We start from the raw sequence: 20,162 nt of genomic DNA, 5'->3' as shown, positions 1-20,162 counted from the left end.
AATTCATGATGGGAGCTGAAGGTGTTTGCCATCATTTTTTCTTTTGAGGAGAAACTCGTGAAGAGCGGCAGAGGGAGGAAGGAAGGGGAGGTGATGTGTGTGAGCCCTGGGAAGCCTACGGTCTTCTCAGTCTTTCCACACAGGCTTGAAGTGGTTTGCTGCTCTCAGCATCGTTGTGACAGTCCCCACACTGCCTGAATCCCAAGGGATTTATAATTATATTTATAATTATCCCCCAGCAACTTCCCTTGGAGGCTCTTGTGTGCTTTGAGTGAGATGCCAGACGATTGACAGGCTGCTCACTGAAGTTCTGCAGGTATTTTATATCAGGTCAGAGGCCTTTCCAAGCATTTTGTCCACACTTCCAGGACCTGTGGCTGTACTTCAGCCTGCTGTACCGAGGGTCAGTGCCTGTTAAAGCTGCTCCACAGGGAATACAACCAAAACATTTATTCCTGCAGTGTGTTGGGGCTTCAGTTTCTGTAGGGTTTCCCCCAGGAGAAGCAAACAGCACATCCTGCTCTTCATCCAGCAGGAGCTGTGCTTTGCTTTCCAATATTCTGCACTTGCCTGGTGTTATTGACAGGTTTGGGAACTGCACAGATGGGGAACAGTTGCTGCTCTGTAAATACAAAGGCGGGTTTATCCTACAGATCATTCCTGTGCACTGCATCCAGCTTTCAGCAATGATTCCTCTGGATGACTTCCCAAGCACAGCCCAAAACTGATACCGTGTCCTGCAGGTTGTACAAGGCCTCTGCTGCTGCAGACACCTCACACTGTGCTATAAACCCCTGTACTGCCTTTGCTGGGGATGGTTTTCTCTCATTTCCTGACAGGAGTGTGATCAAAAAGCTCCGTCCCTTGCTCGGCACGAGGCAGCGTTTTTTTCCAACAATCCTCCCATTGGTCTATGATTTGTCTGGACAATTATTTTTAGATATGGTTAAACACTTCAGCAAATGTCGTTTCTAGGCAACCTGCAAGGCTCTTATGAGCTACCTTGCTTAATTATGACCTACTTTTGGTACCGTGTCCAAGTTTCTTAGCCTCTTATTGAGGCTGATTGCTGGATTGACCTGGATAATGGGAAGCAAATGTTGGAGGTTCCATTTGGAAATCGAGTTTGTACAAACAGTGACCCAAAGGTGTCTTTCTCTAGTGATGCTTTAGCAACAATCTGTGTGGTTGGGTGGTGTCTGTGGACAAAATCTCAAACTGGTTGTTTTTATCCTGGGAGATGCTACATTTATGTGACAAACTGAGGTATTTAAGTGGAGAATATTTCTGAACTGAGGTATTTAAGTGGAGGATATTTCTTTATGCAACAAACACCTTTTTTTTCTCTCTCTCTTTTCCCTCTGGATAAACAAAAGGCTGCAGTTTCCATTTTGGTTTTTTTCCAATATTGATTTCACTTTACAACTTTCTGGAGCTAAATCCTGGTGCCCAGTGATCTTCAGCAATAGGTGCTGCATTTCCTTGGAAGTTTTCCCAAACAACTGGGTTTGCAAACGAGGTACATAACACCTCCTGCTGCTTGTAAACAGCCCTGGATTCCTGTCCCCAGCATGTGCTGGGTTGTTATCTGCACTGATGTCTGACAATGAACTGAAGCCTAAAGGGAGACTGCAGATTTTGGAATATGGTTAGAGCTTCTTCCCTGCTTTTATTTTTGTGTGTCAGTTCCACTGGCTGAAGGCAGTGGCACCTGGATGCTGTGGGAGATGAAAGAAAAAAACCTATCAGGGATGAATAAAATATAATTTGAGTTCTACACCGAGCTAATGAATTCCTTCTCTCGGCTCTATGATTGTGCTTTGAGGGAGTTTTTCCAAATCCAAAGGCTTCCAGTGCTGGTTGGAGCTATTTCTGTAGGCAGCATCAGCTGGAGATGGCATCCTTCAAGACCACTAGACTTCTTCAAAGAGTGAATCGGGAGATAAAAGGTTGGGGAGTTTAAGAAGTGGTTGAGTAAATCAGAAGAACCTGAAATCATACAAACTGCTTTGACGAAGAGGAAACTCTAAGAGGGTAATTAGTCAGTGGTAGATTGTACCCAACTCGAGGCACTCTGGATTAAAACATGCCTGCATTCAGAGGTCTGGAAATGGAGCTGAGCAGGGTTACTCCAAGCCACCCCATTGAAACCTTTGGTTTCTTGGTGTGGAGCCTTTAGGACGCACAAAACTCAGAGCAGGGAACGAGAGCGTGGCATGAGAAGGAGGCAGGGATGAAAGGACTTCCCTCCAATCCTTCAAAAACTTGTCTTCCACCTAGGAATGTGCATTGGGAAGGGAATAGTTACAGCTTCTGGCCTCAGCAGTGGTCCACCTCCACAGAGCGGTAAGCTGGAAATGTGATTCCAAAAGATTTCAACAGCAGGACTGTCAGGAATCTTCACAGGTTTTATTTGTTTGTTTGGCTCATGTTTTAGCGTAGGATTTTCTCATGTTTTCAGTTACTTGTTTGTGATGAGTCAAGTATTGCCTTTGGAATTGGGATGCATGACAATGACTAATTAAAATATTTTAAAATTTACCAATTTTTGCAATTTCCTGTCGACTTAATGGAAAACTATGTAAGAAATTGACATCTTCCATGACATTTTGAGAGGTTGGTTGTTTTAGTGCCCATTTCTGTAATTATTCAAGATAATGGATTTGCTGACAACAGCAACAAAAAAATTATTGTGCATCACTTAAATTTAGTTGAAAATGTTCCCTGCTCATTGCAGGGGGCTTTGACTAGATGACCTCTAAATGTCCCTTCCAACCCAAACTATTCTGTGATTTTATGATAGTCCTTTTATAACATTATTGGAAGCAGAGGTGGACTCTGCCTGGCGAAACAATCCAGCTGAGAAATTCTGGCTTTTGGGAAAAAAAAGCAAAAAACAGGTTCACTGTTCAAATGAGACACCCAGAGCTGGAAATACGTGGTTAAAAGGTGTCCCAGTGCAGCCACATTTTGGATTTCCTGCTGCTCAACACGAGGCCTGATGAGGCAGGACAATTAACCCAGGAAATTGGGACAGGCTCTTTGGCTTTTGTTGAAGCCATGTAGAGTCAGGCTGTAGTTCTAAAACAAAGTGGAGGCTTTTCAATTATCATTATATGAGTCCATTGGAAAAAAAAAAAAAAAAGAAAAAAAAAAAAAAAGAAGAAGAGGAAAAGAATGGTAACGGTAGAGCAGAATCTCATCTGACTTCAGTTAGCAAAACTCCATAGGCTCTGCTGAATTTACATTAGAGCAGCTTCAGATCTGCATCTTTTCAAGTTTACTTCAAATGTCCCCTTTGAGCCTGGAAATCTGGAGAACTTGGGAGCATTTGATGCAATCCCCAAGCAATACAAAGGGGAGCCTGTTCTAATTGGGACTGTCTCATTAGCATTCAACACCACACTGAAAAATGACAAAGGGCTGTGGCTGACCTTTCATTTCTCTCCATGCTGCCAAGCTTATGATAACACTTGTTTGAACTTCATTAACACCATTTAATTGCCTGCATCACAATCAATATGATGTTTCCCTACTGAAGCCTGGCACGGAGGCAAGGATGTGGGAGACTGAAAAGGGGCAGAACACAAAAAGCAGAAGCCAAAGACTTTTTCCATTTCACACTGGTGCCCAAAACACCTGCAGGGCTGCAAGGAGAGGATCTGGTGCTCCTTTTTTTCCTCATCCCTGCAGGGACTTGGTCTCCTTTTGGCTGCTTATTGTGCATTGAAAAGAGGCCCTCTAAGAAAAACTTAAAGTCAATGGAGACATCACAAGTGTTCTTAACTTAAAGAGTCATCCAACGAAGACCATTCAAAATAGGCTTGCCAGGTTCAGGATCAAAAGAAGCTTAAAGTGATCTGACATGTGGGATTCAGAATTATAACATTTTCATTTTTTTGTGTTAACCTGGGTGCAAACACTGCTTGACACAGCTGGTGCTACCCAGCTCCTGAGGCCCTGATCTCATCTACTTTATTTTCCTTACAAGTGGAGATACTTTTAGGATAAGGGAGAACCATTTTAAACTAAAAGGAAGAGATTTAAGTGAGATGTTTGGAAGACATTCTATACTCAGAGGGTGGGGAGGCCCTGGCACAGGGTGCCCAGAGAAGCTGTGGCTGCCCCTGGATCCCTGGAAATGTCCCAGGCCAGGTTGGATGAGGTTTGGGAGCACCCTGGGACAGTGGAAGGTGTCCCTGCTCATGGGAGGGGGTGAAATGAGATGATCTTTAAGGTCCCTTCCAGCCCAAAACATTTCTGATTTGATGATTCATGAAGCAACTGTGATTTGCATCCCATTAGCCTTTAGGTGTCAAGGTCTAGATCTGGTTAGGAAGAGCTTTGAGAGCGTGTTTGGAGTACACAAAACAGACAATCTGCACCCGTTTGGGACTTCACCCACCCAGTGTGTCAGCTTGGGCTTTCAGGGCTCTCAGGTCACTAGGAAATCTCCACCTGTGCAGTTCTTGTGATGTATTTTGGCCACTTTTCAGTTAACTTTAGAAAGAAAGACAAACGGGACCAGTTTAAAACAATAAAAAGCTGCATCTTCCCTAACACTGTGAGTTATTGAGGTTTTAAGGAGAAACTCTGAGGGCTTTAAAAAAGAGCATCACATGACAGGTGGAAATCCTGGCTCTGCTTTAAAAAAACCCGAGTTTTCTGTGCCCCCTCTCTCTCTCTGCTGGAAAGAAAGCTCAAGAAGTAGCATACCAAAGGTCAAGGCAAGAGGTGTTGTCAGTGGAGATAATAAAAACCAGTGCTGGAAGGGGCCTCGGGAGGTCAACCCGACCATCTCCCGCCTCAGGGCAGGATCAGCTCTGTCTAAAGCCTTGCTGGCAGATGCTTGTCTACCCCTTTCTTAAAGGCCTGCAACAACAGAGCCTCTGCTGTCCTCAGGCGATTCGTTCCCGTGCTTCCCTATCCTTCCCATCACAGTGTTTTCCCTGCTGGGCAGCCAAAATCTCCCTGGCTGTAATTAAAGCTCAGGCATCCCCAGGGCAGGGGGTGCAGCTCATTCCCTGCCTCTCTGGGGCAGACTGCTCACTTGTCTTTCTTCACTTTTCATCTCAAAAAAAAAAAAAAAAAAACAAAACAAACAAACAAAAAAAAAAAAAAAAAAAAAAAAAAAAAAAAAACAAAAAACAAAACAAAAAAAAAAAAAAAAAAAAAAAAAAAAAAAAAAAAAACCCAAAAAAAAAAACCAACCCCAAAACCCAAAAAAACCAACAACAAAATAAAACAGACAACAACAAAAATCCACACAAAAACCCCCCAAATGTTTTCTCATCACGGCAAAAAGCTGTTCTTACACAGTGCAGCTTTCAGCTGGCCAGATGCAAATATGTCCATCTGTGGAGGGTACAGCCCTACACATCCTCTGCTCTGAGGTGGTGCAGGGTGATCTCTCTCCTCTCCCAGAAAAGCTGCCTGTGCCTAAATCACTCTTCAGCCACTCAGTCAGTGCTGTCCTTCAACCCTCCACTGTTTATTCTGAGGGCAGAAGCAGCAGGAAAAGCCATGAACAGGGAAAATAAAAGCGTTGCCCTTTCTAAGGCTTGCACACGCAGACAGAATTGCTCCCTTCAACAGCTTGGGTTGGAAGGGACCTTGAAACTCATCTCATTCCACCCTTTGCGATGGGCAGGGACGCCTTCCACTATCCCAGGTTGCTCCCAAACCCCATCCAGCTTGGCCTTGGACACTCCCAGGGATGGGGCTTCCCTGGGCAATGTATTCCAGTGCCTCACCAGCAGCTCAGATGCTTCCCAGGAAACTCGAACTGCCATTCTGTGTCGGTGCGAGAACTGACAGCACGTCCTTGCGCTGCTTCGCTGCATCCCATTAAAGAGCCGGTTGTTCCCAAGCTTTCCACCAGCCCTTCGCTGTTGGAACAGTCCCCCGTATCCCTTTCACACACCTCTCCCTCCTTCAGTGGTCTGGATACAGCCGGCTATTGCATAACCCTAATTATGTTATTGCTGTAATTGTGTCTGCCGTCTGCAGCGCATGGATTCGTTACAAGCTTTTCATATGCTAAAATGATTATTAATGAGTGCGGTCCCATCCCAGCGACAAACAACAGCCATGACAAAGAGATCTTTTGGAAGGCAATTAGCTCCATGCTAAGCTGCCTAAACCATGGGCTGTGCTGGGAAATTTCGGGCTGGGGAGGAAGCACTGGCAAGGTGGCTTTTCTCTTCTCTTTTGATGAGTTAATGAGTTACTGAGCGGCAGCAGGCACAGTCATTCTTGTGAAACAGCTCCACTAAGGAGCCTTTGTGGGTGCCGAGGGAAAGAACATTTATCCCTGGATAAACAAGAGGACAAAATGTATTCCCAGGTCACTGTGATTGTATGCCCAGGTCGCTGTTGTGTCGCTTTCCTTGGGAAAACAAAACGGAACAAAACAAAATGAAACAAAACGAAACAAAAGGTAACCCAGGGAAAGATGAGGTTGGGAGGAACAAGAATAATTAATTTTTCAGTATAAGAGAACCAGCTGCATCCTGCTACATCCCAAATCCTTCTCCATCCATCAGTGGCAATGGAGAGTCCCCTGGACTCTCTCCAGTTCAAGGCAGGCTGGGGTTAGTTGCTTTGCTCCTGATACCTGTGAGGACACATCCCATGGCCCAGTTAACCTCACATCCTCCATCTGAGCTGGAGTGCTGGAATGATGAGTTTACCCCAGTCCCTCACGATTTTAATGAACAAATTTCCTGTTGCCACTTGAGAGGATGGAGAGCCTTGAGGTAAGAAAATGGAGGGTGCTCCTGTGAGTACAGGGAAACTCAGACACATAGGGCTGGATCTTTTGATATTCATCTGAGGATCTTCTGGAAACAGCTGGGGAAGGATCCACTGGAGATGAGCAAAACTGGAGTACAGAAACAGCAGCAAATCTGCTCAGGATTCTCACTCTTGACCTCTTGGAGGAAGGTTAAGTTGAATTTGCTGCTTTGCTTTGTTGCCCTTCTGTCTCATTCAGAGGGAATCTGGCTCAGTCTTGTGTTCTCAACCTCCTGCTGACTGTGGAAGTGTGAGTCAAAGACCTGTCCCTGTCAGAGGTGAGACCTGGTGACCCTCGACAGGTGACAGAGCACCTCGCTGCCCCTGGCACTCCCTCCCAGCCCAGCTCTGGTGTGGGAGCTGTCAGCTGCAGGGCTGATGGAAACAGCACAGGCAGCCTTGCAAATTCCAGCAGTGGAAATGTGTGGGCCTCTGGGGTTTAGTGACAGCTTCTCAATGGTTTTTTTGCATTAGGGGTATGCAAATGGCAGAGAGGCTCTAAGTACCTCCGAGGATCTGGGCTGGAATCGAAGGTAAATAAAGACTCAGCAGGGATGTTGTCATCTCCCTGCTAGGATGCTTTAATACACACATTCATCATTTCTTTAGAGAGCACACTGATGGCTTCATTAGGAACTCTTCTGCATAAATAAGTCACTGGGCCATGGCGGAATTTGGATGGAAGGATATTATGTCTTCTGGCTCGTGTAGATTGGGGTATTGGTACATGTTTATTTCCCTTTCTTTTTCTTTTATTTTTTTTTTGCCACAAAATACCTTGGTTTGATGGGAAATGACTGTTTAGGTGTGTGATGCCAGGGAATTGAGTCTGGAGGAGACCAGGATACTTTGGTGGGTGATGGCCTGTGACCCCAGAGCACTGAGGTCACATCCTGGCAGTGTCATGGCCAGAGCCCTGAAACTGTGACTCTTGAAACTCAAATCTGTGCATCCCATCCTTGGCTCCAGGGAACATTTCCTGCTGCTTTTCCTTGTCTGGATGAGTCACGGGAGTGTTGTGCCGCTGGGGAATGATCTCTGCAGCGCTGGGAAGGGATGGAGAGTTTTCAAACCCTTGTGAGTCACAGACTCAAGAGTCTGTTGCTATCAGATGGAGAAGACATAGGACAAACTTGGAGAAGGAGTTGATAAGTGTGTCTGTGTTCCAGTTTTTGGGAGCACCCTGTCCCTACACCCACTATCCTGCCACCACTTGGTGACACCTCAGCCAGAGAGGAAAAGGAGAATTTTAACTGCTTGTCAGAGCCAGACTGGCACCTCTGATTTCCTCCACCAACCCCATTTATTTTTGCTGTGATGAGCCCCCTTCTCTTCTCATTTCACCCATCCGGAGGATGCCTATCCAACATTTGTGAGGAGCTGCTCTCCTTTCAGGCACCATAAATCAGTGTATTTCACTGCTTTGCAGCCTGTTTTCCCCGCAAGTCTGTGAAATGTGCTGGTGGCACATGGATTTTTTTTGGTTTTTTCTAGTGCCAAGGCACACCTTTCTTTTTGACCATGAGATTCCTTGCTCTTTGAGGCCAAGATTCCTTGTGTTCTCAACCATGTTATGGATGCCAACAGTCCCTGATGCTTTCCCTTGTGCAGCACAGATCTGATCTTCTCCAGCAGGTGATGCCAAGACCTGTTTGAGTTTTTTCTGGGAGCGGCCAAGGTCTAAGGAATATTTATTCCTCCTGCTCAGCATCTTTTCCTTGGAGCAGTTATGCAGGACAGGGCCTCCTTGGATTTCCAGATGCTCACCTTACTCACAGACACCTGCCCAGGTTCACCTGGGGATGGAGGGTCAGGCAGAGGGTAAAGAAAAAACAAGCTCACACCCCTTTTCCCTGGAGCACTGGGAATGAGAAATATTTAGACCATAGGACTGAGTTAGACTAAGATTTCTGGCTGGTCCTAAGCTCAGAAGACAAAATGCCAGGACTCCAGGGAGAGAGATGTTTTCGTGCCTGCTGGAAGTTGCAGTAAAATTAATGAGGTTTGCAAGAGTTTTTATGGTGAAACGAAGTTTAGCTTTGGAAAATGTCAAGCAAGAAAGACCTCTGCCTCCCATGCTTCCCTCTCCCAAGGATTACAGCAACATCCTACCATCAAAACCAGGATATCAACAGAGACTGGTCCATTGTGGTGAATCAGGGTGGGATTGAAGGGCACAAACCCAGACTGAGCACAGCTGGGGGCTCCTGGTGTGGAAGGGTTTCCCCCCATGCTCTTGCACTGCTCTGTCTTCCACAGGACATTCCAGCAGCTGCTCATCCTGCTCTGTCTCAGAGTGTTTTCCCACTCATCCACCTCAAGGATCCTCATCACACAGCACTTCAATGTCCAATTTCTCTGCAGTGGCAAACAGCCTCCATCTCAGCAGGTGTCTCCACGCTGTTTACAGGACACCTGTCAGCTCTTTTGGCTCCTCGTCCCCTCTGCCTCCTAATTATAAAATTGTGGATTGCTGCAGCTATGGGCTTTTTTTTTTTTCCCCTTCTTCTTCTTTTATTTTTTTTCCTTGTGCACAAAATGTCAAATTGCAGAAATTAAAAATGTAAATGATGGCGTCTAATTAACCAGTTGACAGCAGAGCACAGCTGCGAGTGACAGTGACTGATTACCTTCTGCAAACCTTGTCCTCCAAGACCTGCCTTACCCAGGGGAGGAAGGACATCAAAAATAGCAACTTCCTTAAAGAGACATCACTCTGCAGATGAAGCCTGCTGGGCAATGGTTCTGGGGGATCCAGATCCTGTGGGTTTATCCCGGTCCTCCTGAGCTCCAGGGGAATGCTGTTGACTCCCAAGGAAAAGCAGATTTTTCCCAGTCAAGACTGGAGTTGAAGGCTGTTACCACAAATATCAGGCCAGTTAAAAATATGGGGCAAAAAGGAGATGGTGAGCAGGAGAGTTGTTGGGATAGACTGGATGGGGTGGGGAAGGTGGATGATGTTAGCAATGGGGGCAGATGAAGTGGTGAGAATGGTGCAAGGAAAAATAAAAAATATTGGGGTTTTTTCTGTGCATGGCAGTGAAATCTTGAGTTCTCAGTGGGCAGCAAGGTCTCTCTGAGAAGAGAGGCAGGGCTAAAAGCCCTTGAGTGTCTGGCAAAGTGCTCCAGCTTCAATCCAGCTCCTATTGATGGCACAGGGAAATTTTACAGGATACCTTTTGGGCCTTCATTTTCAGATTGGGGTGAACACAACACGTGTCTGGTGCTCATGATTAGTGCTGTGTCATTTCCACTTTGACTAGGTCACCTTTCTTGCTGTAAAATAAGAGCATGAGCAGGCGTATAACCAGAAAAACCCAACACTAACTGTGCGCTTTTTTCTCCTTTTTGTTTGTGGACTTCTGTAGCAGTGTGATTTCAGATGGTGGAGCTGCTACCTATTTCCCAATAAGCATCTCCTGTGGAAAAGCCACTTGGGGAGGATTAAGGCAAAGCAGTCAGGTCCACAAAACACACATGCTCACCAGCTCACCAAGGAGAGGCAAGAAGGGCCTTTTGTATGATAATTCCTGCAAATATTTATTCCAGCATCCCAAAGGGGATCAGGGACAAATCAGGGACAGGCCTGTGGTGGGCACAGGCCTAAAGAGAGGTCAGGAAGCAATGGTCTGAGGGCACATGGGTGGTACAAAGGGCAGGGCAAAGGTCAGTGACTTATAGGGGACATGGGCTGGCCACCAGGGATACCACAACCAATGGGAAAACAGGGAAAGGAGAAACCACAAGAATTAGGGGCATTGGGAGACAACAAGACTGGGGTAGATTACAGTGTCACAAGGCAAGATTGGGGTATTGGTACATCTTTGTTTCCCCTTCTTTTTTTTTTTTTTTGTTTGTTTGTTTGTTTGTTTGTTTTGTTTTGTTTTGTTTTGTTTTTTACCCCACAAAATGCTTTGGTTTGATGGGAAATGACTGTTTAGGTGTGTGATGCCAGGGAATTGAGTCTGGAGGAGACCAGAATACTTTGGTGGGTGATGGCCTGTGACCCCAGAGCGCTGAGATCACATCCTGGCAGTCTGTCATGGCCAGAGCCCTGAAACTCAAGTGATTCTTGAAACTCAGGTCTGTGCATCCCATCCTTGGGGGAAGCCTTTCCTTTCAGCTTGGGTGGAAAACTCTGTGGCAGATTTCCAGGGCAGGACCCTGGGAATTCCCATGAGAGATTGGAGAGGTTCCAACAAATTTCACTTCTTGATCTCCTGCCCTGCCCTTGAAGGAGTGAAAGCTGTGTTTTTGCCCCTCAGGTACTACTCGGACATTGCCAAGATGCCAGCAATCAGCGACCAGGACATGAACGCCTACCTGGCCGAGCAGTCCCGCATGCACATGAACGAGTTCAACACCATGAGCGCGCTCTCCGAGATCTACTCCTACGTGGGCAAGTACAGCGAGGAGGTGAGAGCCTGGCTGCTGGAATGATGGAAAGTTTTTAAGAGATTTTAAAGGTTTTGGTGTTGTCCTGGTGCAGTAATCCACCCTACGCCTCCAACGGGTGCTTGCAAATAGGGAAAGGGTTCCACTTTGCCTTTAGACATTTTAGGAGGTTTAGCTGGAAAGTTCTGTGGGTTTGTCATTGTAATTGGCTCGGAGCCAACAGTAAAGCATGGCTTGGACTCCAAGAATGTAACTCAAAGCCCGTTCTTCATCTCGTTGGGCCAAGGGCCAAAAAGCCCACCTAAACTGTTAAGTACTAAAGAGAGAGAACAAAGAAACTCCACGCTTTCCAAGGTGTTGTAGCAAGTAGGAAACTTGTCTCTATACTGTGCTCGGCTTTGCCTTTGTTTTTGTATTATTTTCCTTCTTTATTAAAACCATTTTTGATTCTTCAAGACACATTTGATCATGCCATCTATCTAATTGATTTTTGCCATGTCTCTGCCAGGCTGGACCCTCAGAGATATGGGTAAAACCCATAAACTGGTTTATGGCAAATTTGGGAAGAAACTGCCTAATGGGGTCCCTCTGGGGAGCAAACCCAAATGGCTCCTCCCCGCAGCCAGTCTGGGAAAAGAACTTCCCCTGAGAAAAGTGGAAATAACTATTTATTTAAACAAACAAAGTGCCCACAAGCATAAAGAATGAGTAATATGAGACAATAAAACCTCTAGCTTCTCCAAAGAGAGATGGCAAAATTGAGGAAGTCCTTGCTGTGGGTGTAGCTCAACTCCATCAGTCTCCCACCAGTCCCAGTCCCTCTGGAGGCCCAGGCCCCGGTGGGCTGCAGGTGTGAGCTCCCAGTGCTCCTCTGGGGTTTTCAGTCCAGAGCAGGTTTAAACACTCCCAAGAAAAAAGGAAAAAAAAAAAACAGTCCAGGGAACTGGACTGCCTCAGCTAGCTAAAACTAACTAAAAGCACAGGAAATCTCTGTCCCACTCTGTCCGTGCCTCCGACAAACACATAGAGTCTGGAGAAAAGAATGTGTAAGAGTGAACTCTGTTTTCTCAAACAAACTGAGCACTTCTTCCTTCCCTGTTTCACTCTCGGAACTAGTTGTAAAGGTACAGAACTCAACATACAGCACACACAGAATGAACAACTACGGGTACAGGCATCATAAAGTCACCCTAGGGCAGGTATATAGTAATATATGTGGGGCAAGATGGAGACTTCAGGGTGGAGGTCAGTTGTTTTCTTTTTTCCACCTTCTTCTTCCTTCTCTTCCTGTGTGAAGAGCTGGTGGTTTTCTGTTATTGGTTAATAAAGTCCATATTGTGGACTTCAGGTGGTTAGTTATTGGGTTTAAAGTAAAAATAATTTAGGTGGCATTTTACAATTGTCCCTGAAAAGACCTTGTAGAGATAGAGAGGTACTTCATTTTACCTTCATTTTGCAACTTGCTAGTTAGAGCTCATGGCTCGTGAGACTGTAATATAGATAAGAAATTATAAATACTGAGTCTGAACACGAAACTCTGACTCCCATGTATTAATCCCAACCTTGGCAGAAAAAGAAGCCAGAACCATCACACCTCAGGGCACTTGTGGGGGGCCATGGGACAGCCCACCCATCCCCAGGGTGTGTCACTGGAACCTGTCTGCATCCTGGCTGGGAGGGTGAAATATTTAAGGAATGAGAAACAAGGCTTGGGGTTTGGAAAGGGAAGGTCTGGGATTTTGGGTCTACTCAGTATTTCTCTCTGGATCCCTGTTGGTTTTGTCTGTCTTGGTCAATCAGGCTCAGCTGGTTTGAAGTAGTTGATGGTCAGATGTTAGCCCTCTGCAGAGGAGCCCTCCATGAGCTTTACGTCCAAAGTGGCCAAAGGTTGCCCAACGTCATTCCAGATACCCTAAAACACCCCAAAATGTTCCAACAGAGACTTTAAGGTTTCCACCATGGTTCTGTGTATTTAAGGCCATGTGAGACCCCTTAGGGCATCTCAAGTGGCATGGCCAGGTGATGGATAAAGCTCATAAATAACTAACTGATCTCTAAGATAAGAATCCCTTTGATTGGTTGCAGTCCGGAGATTTGCCCTGAGTCAGATCAAACCCAGATGCCCTGCCCAGTTCTCTCCTGGCTGACTGACCTGCCTTGCATGATCTAAGCTAAGCCTGGGACCTGCCTCAGAGAAAGCTAACCCTCCTCTGCTGCTCTAAGATGCTGGACTCAGTTATTTTGGGGAAAGAAATCAAAATCCCTATCACTCCTTCCTCTCTCCTTTTCCAGATTCTCGGGGCCCTCGATCAGGATGACCAGGCTGGGAAACAGAAACTTGCCTACAAACTTGAACAAGTCATAACCCTCATGAGCATAGACAGCTGAGAACTGTCCTGCCAGGGACACCCTGGGAGGGATAAACCAAGTCGTGCCTCACTCAAGATCATCATCTTTACCAAGTGCAAGTTTTGATGGGCTGTAAGCAGAGTCACCCGAACAGCGCTCCTCTCTCTCTCTCTCTCTCTCTCTCTCTTTCTCTTTCCCCCCTCTCTCTTTCTCTCTTTTCCTTCTCTTTCCAAATCTGTGGACAAAGAGACAGAGCCCCAGGGGTTAAAAGAAAAGACTGCAGAGGAATCTTGGCTCTGGGGCTGTGAAGACATTCGGGTGGAGCTCTCCTTTTCACAGCTTCCCCTCTGCCTTTTGCCCTAGAGAGAAACTATTGAACAGACACAAAGACCCCACCAACCCTCCCCCAGCATCGCATCCTCAGCTCTGCAGAGGTGAAACTGGGAGGTAACTTCTGTCATGCTGCTTTAACTGCCCTCCAAGGGCTGTAGCCTCTGGAGTGGACATGGAAATGAACTCAGTATTACTCAAGTGTCCCTGAGGGGAAGAGCAGCCTGCCTGCAGGGCTCCTGGAGGGCAGAGCCCATCCAGCTCCTCCCCTGCACAGCCACTGCAATCCTATCTCTTGATAGCGACCCACTGGGAGAGGAGGCTCCCCGAAAAACGCCACAGCTCCGTCCAGAGCAGGACAGCTGTGGTTCACCCTTCCTGGGCAAACAGCTGCTCCCCTGGGGCAGGGAAAGGGTCAAGAGGGGACGAGGAGACCGACGCTCCCCTGCCCACGTGTTCCATATGGTTCTTCTTATTTTTCCCAAGAGCCACGTGTCCCCCTCCGTCTTTCCCGTCGTGTCCTGTTGGTCGTAGCACTGCAGCCAAACGCTCTCTCTGCTCGGTGGCATCCCCTCAGTGGTGGTGGTTCTGCTCCTCCTGGCAGCACAGTATCATCCCCCTCATTCCTTGGAAAGCAGGAGCCACAGGCCTTGGTTTGTTCCAGGCAAGGAGCTCAGCCTCAAAAGAAGAACCAGAAGGATTGTTTGTTTATTTGTTGGGTTTTTTTAGCTGTTCTTTCCATTTTGTTCCCTCAACTGGAACACACAGCTGTTGTTTTCCCACAGTGGAATATCGGAGGGTTACTGAAATGCTTGCTGTGACGTGAGGTGGTGCACGGGGCTGATGGCAAAGCCTTCCTTCCAAGCCGCTCCTAGGAGGACATGTCACCACTCATTTTGGAAGGAAGTCTTGGAGGAAATCCAAATGAAACACTGCAAAAAATTCTTCTACCTAGATCCCCCCAGCTGAACTGTCTGTCTTCTGGAGGTCTTTGAACTGCTGTGAGCCCATCTGCCTTTTGGTGCCAACTCCTGGCCTTTCCTCTTCTCCGTTCCTGGAACCAACAGGCCTTGCTGAAGGCACAGTTGCTGCCTGGGGAGGATTTTATCTCTCTTTGCACTTCTTATCCCTTCAGGGATCGCTGTCACCATGGGACAGTTGTGGTAGACCACTCTGTCCCTGTCCCATCGTCTGCTCAGCTTCTCCAGAACGTCTCAACTTGTTCCATGGCCAACCAAAGGGGAGTTGAGCTCCTGCATCTCTTTTGCCTTCAGCTGTCCCATTCACACATCTGCCAGCCCAGACAGCACCGTGATTAGAGACCCTCGGGGTGTGGAGAACCTTCCTTGTACACCAGGGATGCAAGAGCTGGGTCAGCATTCATCTGCTCAGACACGAGCAGAGCTCCCTGGCAGATGGAGGAGTGGCTGGAGAATCAGCCCATGTCCACATCACGCCGTCCTTGGAGCCACAGCCTGGATCTGCTTTGCACTTGGAGGGAGGGAGGGGTGCAGGCAGGGTGTGTAAATTGATTACAGGTTTGGGTTTATTCCTGTCTCTTGCCACCAAACCAGCACCAAACCTCTTGGGAGTGGCAGATCCTGAGTGTGTGTGAGGGGGGAAGCAGGGAGGGTTTCCTTCAGCCAAGCAGATACACACATAGGTGAGTCCAAAACCACTCAAACAACAGCCGTCCAAAAACTGGATGTGTCTGTGGGGAGAAAACCACCAGATTCACGTTGAAACAGCAAACTTAGGGACACGTCTTGGTTTTAAACCCCTCAGACATTTCTCTCTTGGTCACAGTTCCGATTATTTTGTGCGTGTGCGTGTGTATCTGTGTGCGCGTGTGCGTTCCTTTTATTTTTGTTGTTGTTGTTTTTTGGTTCTGCTTGCTTTCTGTTGGATTGCTGAGCTGATGGACTCATCGTGCACCTTATGGACATCTCAGCAGTTTTAAGAGGCCTGCGCATTGGGGATGGTTTGGGTTTGGTTGGTTCTGCCATGGTTCTGTTGATCCATTTCAGTAACGTCAGCGCATGTTCCAGATTCATTGATTATGGCTGTGAAAGTGGGAAGCCCCACCAGAGCCAGTGGTAAGAAGATGACAACAAACAACACAAACACAGTATTTTTTATAAGTACGTAAATTAAAAAAAAAAAAAAAAAAAAAAGGGGAAAAATTAAAAAAAAAAATAAAAACAAAAAAGGAAGAAACCAAAGGTTTTGACAAACAAAGTGCCACAAAATATAAATATGGACCCTATTGTCATGCCTTGTACTCACAGCTGGATGGTAGGAGTCTAAGGACAAAGAGCTGGCTTGGAGGGAAGTGGTTATGAGTGATGGGCGATCCTGCCTGGACATGCGCACATGAGAGGAAGAAGAAGCTGTTTAACAAAAAAGGAAAAAAAAAAAAAGTATCAAAATGAACTGGTGTGATCCTGCACTGTTACTGAAGTCAGAGGAACACCACAGGGGAAATCTGAGACTCACCCTGTTTCTTTTCGATGTTTTCAGGGCGGTGTTTTTTGGTTTGTTATGGTTGTTTTCCATGGTTGGTATTTTATTTCTTCTTGCTGGTACGGAGTTTTTTCATCTGTATATTATATATATATATTTTTCGAGAAAAACTTGAACACCTCAGAGACACTGAGAATGAAACACTTAGGGGAAATAGGAAGCACCAGGAGACTGGTGTCTTAATCCTTTCCAACTTCCCATTTAGGTATTTCTGCTTTCTCTCCATCCTCTTCTTTCCCCCATGCCCAGGATTTGAAAGAAAATCTGCGTTTTGCTTCTCTTTCATCTCCTCTTTATTTTTTTGTCTTTCTGTTTTCTCTTTATTTTGGTGTTTGAGCTGGATTTGCTTTTTTGCTTGGAAAATGTGCCAGAATCGTGATGTAAATGCGTGGGCTTCCTCCCCTGTCCCCTTCAGTGCCCTTCCCATTTCCAACCAGTATCCCAGAATCCCCCAGTCTATGAGAAGTCTTGGCATCTTTCTTCCCAGCCTTCCCAGTTGAGCTAACTATTTTTTAAGTGCATGTAAAATACAACTAAAAAACAAAGACACAAGCAGAAGAATGAGCCCTACTACAACACGGATGCTTTCTTTTCCTTTGATTTCTTTTCTCCCCTACCTCCCTTTCCACACTTGACCAAAAATTCCTGATAAATAGGTAGTGTCCCAGACTGTTTTTCAGGCCCCATGGAGAGAACTGGAGCCAAAGTTCATAGAAGCCCATGGAAAGGCTCCTAAATATCCAGAATATTCCAGACGATAGGCTGATCTCTATGGGCGTTTCTCAAACTCTGCAATCAAATAATTAATGCTGAAACCTGGAGCACCATCAGAAACAGGGGAAAGGGAACTCATGAAGATTCTCTGAGGTTCTCTGGAGTCAAGATTATTTCTTCACAGCAGGGTTTGCTTTGGGGCTTTGCTGCTGGGTTAGAGGAACAAAGGGTGAACAGCCCCTCTGCAAACACCTCATGTCCTCCCTGTGAGGGGGACTCAGCTGTCAGTGACAGTGATCTGAGACCTGATCCATCATGTCATGTGCTGATGCAGACTGAGCCTTCCAGAGAACACCAGTGTGGGGAAATCTGTGACAAAGTGAAAGTATTTACACTTCCACCAGAGCAGTTTTAGGTTGTGTGTCTGGAATGAGGTGCTGGGAGATTGTTTGCCCTCCAACAGACAACACAGGAGAATGACTGAGGAGAAACTCAGCCACCCGAGGTCACCTTCCTCCCCTAGCGTAGAGTCATAGAATCATTTGGGTTGGAAAGCATCTATAAGATCACAGAGTCTGAATGTTAAAACATGCCCCAGTCCTTCTCTTCCCACTCTTCATCCTGTCCTGAACACACCCAAAGGTTTGGTCTAACCCAGCACACACCAGCCTTGCTCTGTTAGAAAAGAGGGCTATGCCAATTTTCATCCCTCCAGTATTACCACCACAGTTCTCTTAAGTTGCATCTTTGACACTGAGGAACATAAAATTTATTGGGTCATGAAGAAGATTTATCAGCAGAATTTCGTTGGGCAATTGCTTAGATTGAAAAGTGATTACAAAAGTTTCCCAGTCTTGTGCATTCACCCACAAGAAAATGTTTGCCATGAAGGGACAAGACCAAGCCAATCAGATAATTGTCATTATTTTTGATAATGCTGTTGAGAACTGATAGATCAAATTTGAAGAGTCCAGTCAGTGGTCAGCCTTCCTGCTGAGTCCCCTCTGAATTTCCTGGAGTATGGGATGCCTGTGAGGTAAAAACCCAAGCACATAACAACCAATGTTAGAAGGACAATGGTTCAGAACTAAGTCAAAACACAAAATGTAGGTCTGTCCTTCCCCAAGGCTTTAACAAACTACTTTGGTTAGAGACACTGCTGTGTGGGAGACTCTTCCAAAGGAAGATTGGAAACCTGGAAGGACTCAGTCCCAGAGCCTGGATAAGTGGGACATACATTTGTGTCTGCACAAAGGACTGTGGGAATCATGGAATCACAGACTGGTTTGTGTTGGAAGGGACCTTAAAGATCATCTCATTCCAACCTCCCTGCCATGGGCAGGGACACCTCCCACTGTCCCAGGCTGCTCCAAGCCCCCATTCAGCCTGGCCTTGGACGCTTCCAGGGATCCAGGGGCAGCCGCAGCTCCTCTGGGTGACCACAGAGCCTCAGCAATTCCAGGACAATTTGTTTTGTACATTTGATAAGTACTGAGAGTTGTCCTCCAGGGCAGGTGGAGGTTTTGGGATGTCCCAACTCTTGCCATCCAAACCTGGTGTGCTGTGGAGCAGGAAACTGGTGAAACACATGAACCTCAATGTCATGGTGTGAACCTCAACCTCGTGCCCATTCCCAACCTGAATTTTCCTGCTTTGCACCTGGTGCAGCTCCCGTTTCAGGGTAGCGTTTGGTCCATGGAATCCTTCGGTTTTCCCTCACCTCTGTGACTGTGCAATGCCCCTTTCTGAAAAAAAAAAAAATTGTGTTGTCTTACTGAGAATAACTATTTTGTGGAGAATGCCTTGAAAATAGAGCTTGTCAACCATGTTTTATTTGGGCTGGCTCAGTTCTCGACACTTGGAGAAGCACCCAAAGGGACACAGGCTTACAGAAAAAAAAAAAAATTAATTTGTAGAAAGATGTCAAAAAAAGAGTAAAAAAATAAACACTTCAAAAAATAAACCCACCAAAAACCCCATTGAAGTTATAAAGCTGCTTAGTCTGATCAACCTGTCACGTGTGTGATTTCTGTTGTCGTTGTTTGTTCATTGTTTGGTTGGTTTTGTTTGGTTGGTTTTTGTTTGGGTTTTTTTAATTTTAATCTTCTGTTCTAAAAATGGAGAGTTTACCTCAAGAAATTCTTTCTGCTTGGAAACAGATCACCTCAAAGACGCTCGCAGCAGAGAGCAGTGTGCAGGGAAGCTCAGTAAAGCAAACTTGAGTCTGGAAAACAGAGGGAAAACCAGGACATTCAGGCTCTTTTCAGCATTCCCTTCTCTCACTGGTGTGGTCTGGCATTCCCCAGTGGAGAAGTTGCTGTTCACTTTCAGATAGACTGAGGCACAAAGAGCCAGCTGGAGAAAATGAAGGCACATGTCCAAGCTTGAAGTCCTGTCTGAAGTATCTTTAAGAGAAACTTGGTGTTATTTAAACTTTCTATGCTGCTCTTTCTCCATTCCCTGGAGAAATTCCACTTTCCAGCCCAGGCTGGGGTAAGGAAGCAGAGAGATTAGGTGCTAGCTAAATGCTCCCAGTGTTTTCCCCAAGGAATTGAGAGGCAACTGGATTATTTAAGGTCACAAGAGAGGCCCTTCCTTGTGTCTGACCCCGTGTCTTGGACATACATGTGAGCCCAGAAGTCTCATTCTCTGTTTTGCTAAAGCTTCCAACTTAAAATCAATGGAAAAACATTTCCTTTCACCACAGTGTTACTAACAGCCTCAAAGAGATGTCAAGACAGCATTAGAAAGGAGGTTGGGATCCTTTTTCTTAGGTTGTTGTTGTTGTTGGTTTGATTTTCTTTTGAACTGATCCTAGTTAAAAAAAGAAAGAAATAAAATCTATACTATTTAAATTGGAATCCCGTTGTTACTTGGTAAAGGCAAAGCTTCTGTACCTTTGTTATAATTAATTGTATACCTGTGTATGTAAATATAAGGCATTCCTATTTTGCAGTCCAGAACAAAAAAAGAAAAAAAAAACCAACTATTTGTAATATAGAATAAAGTTTATTAAAAAAAATAAAGAAATAAAAATGGCCCAGGCTGTGATTGCT

The 20,162-nt window shown here is 45.9% G+C and overlaps 1 protein-coding gene across 1 annotated transcript in view; it reads left to right on the top strand.

Annotated features, from left to right (window-relative positions):
• LOC136361152 (plexin-A4) overlaps window positions 1–19,946 on the top strand; it is a 122,515-nt gene extending 102,569 nt beyond the window's left edge. Inside the window, exons 27-28 of the mRNA XM_066318874.1 lie at window positions 11,061–11,211; window positions 13,483–19,946. Coding sequence (XP_066174971.1) covers window positions 11,061–11,211; window positions 13,483–13,578 — 247 coding nt within the window. The 3' untranslated portion in view covers window positions 13,579–19,946. The remainder of the gene's footprint in view (window positions 1–11,060; window positions 11,212–13,482) is intronic.
• The last annotated feature ends 216 nt before the right edge of the window (window positions 19,947–20,162 follow it).

This window comes from Sylvia atricapilla, chromosome 5 (genome assembly GCF_009819655.1).
Source record: "Sylvia atricapilla isolate bSylAtr1 chromosome 5, bSylAtr1.pri, whole genome shotgun sequence".
In the NCBI taxonomy this organism is placed as follows: Eukaryota; Metazoa; Chordata; class Aves; order Passeriformes; family Sylviidae; genus Sylvia; species Sylvia atricapilla.
This window is presented reverse-complemented; position numbering and strand designations above follow the sequence as displayed.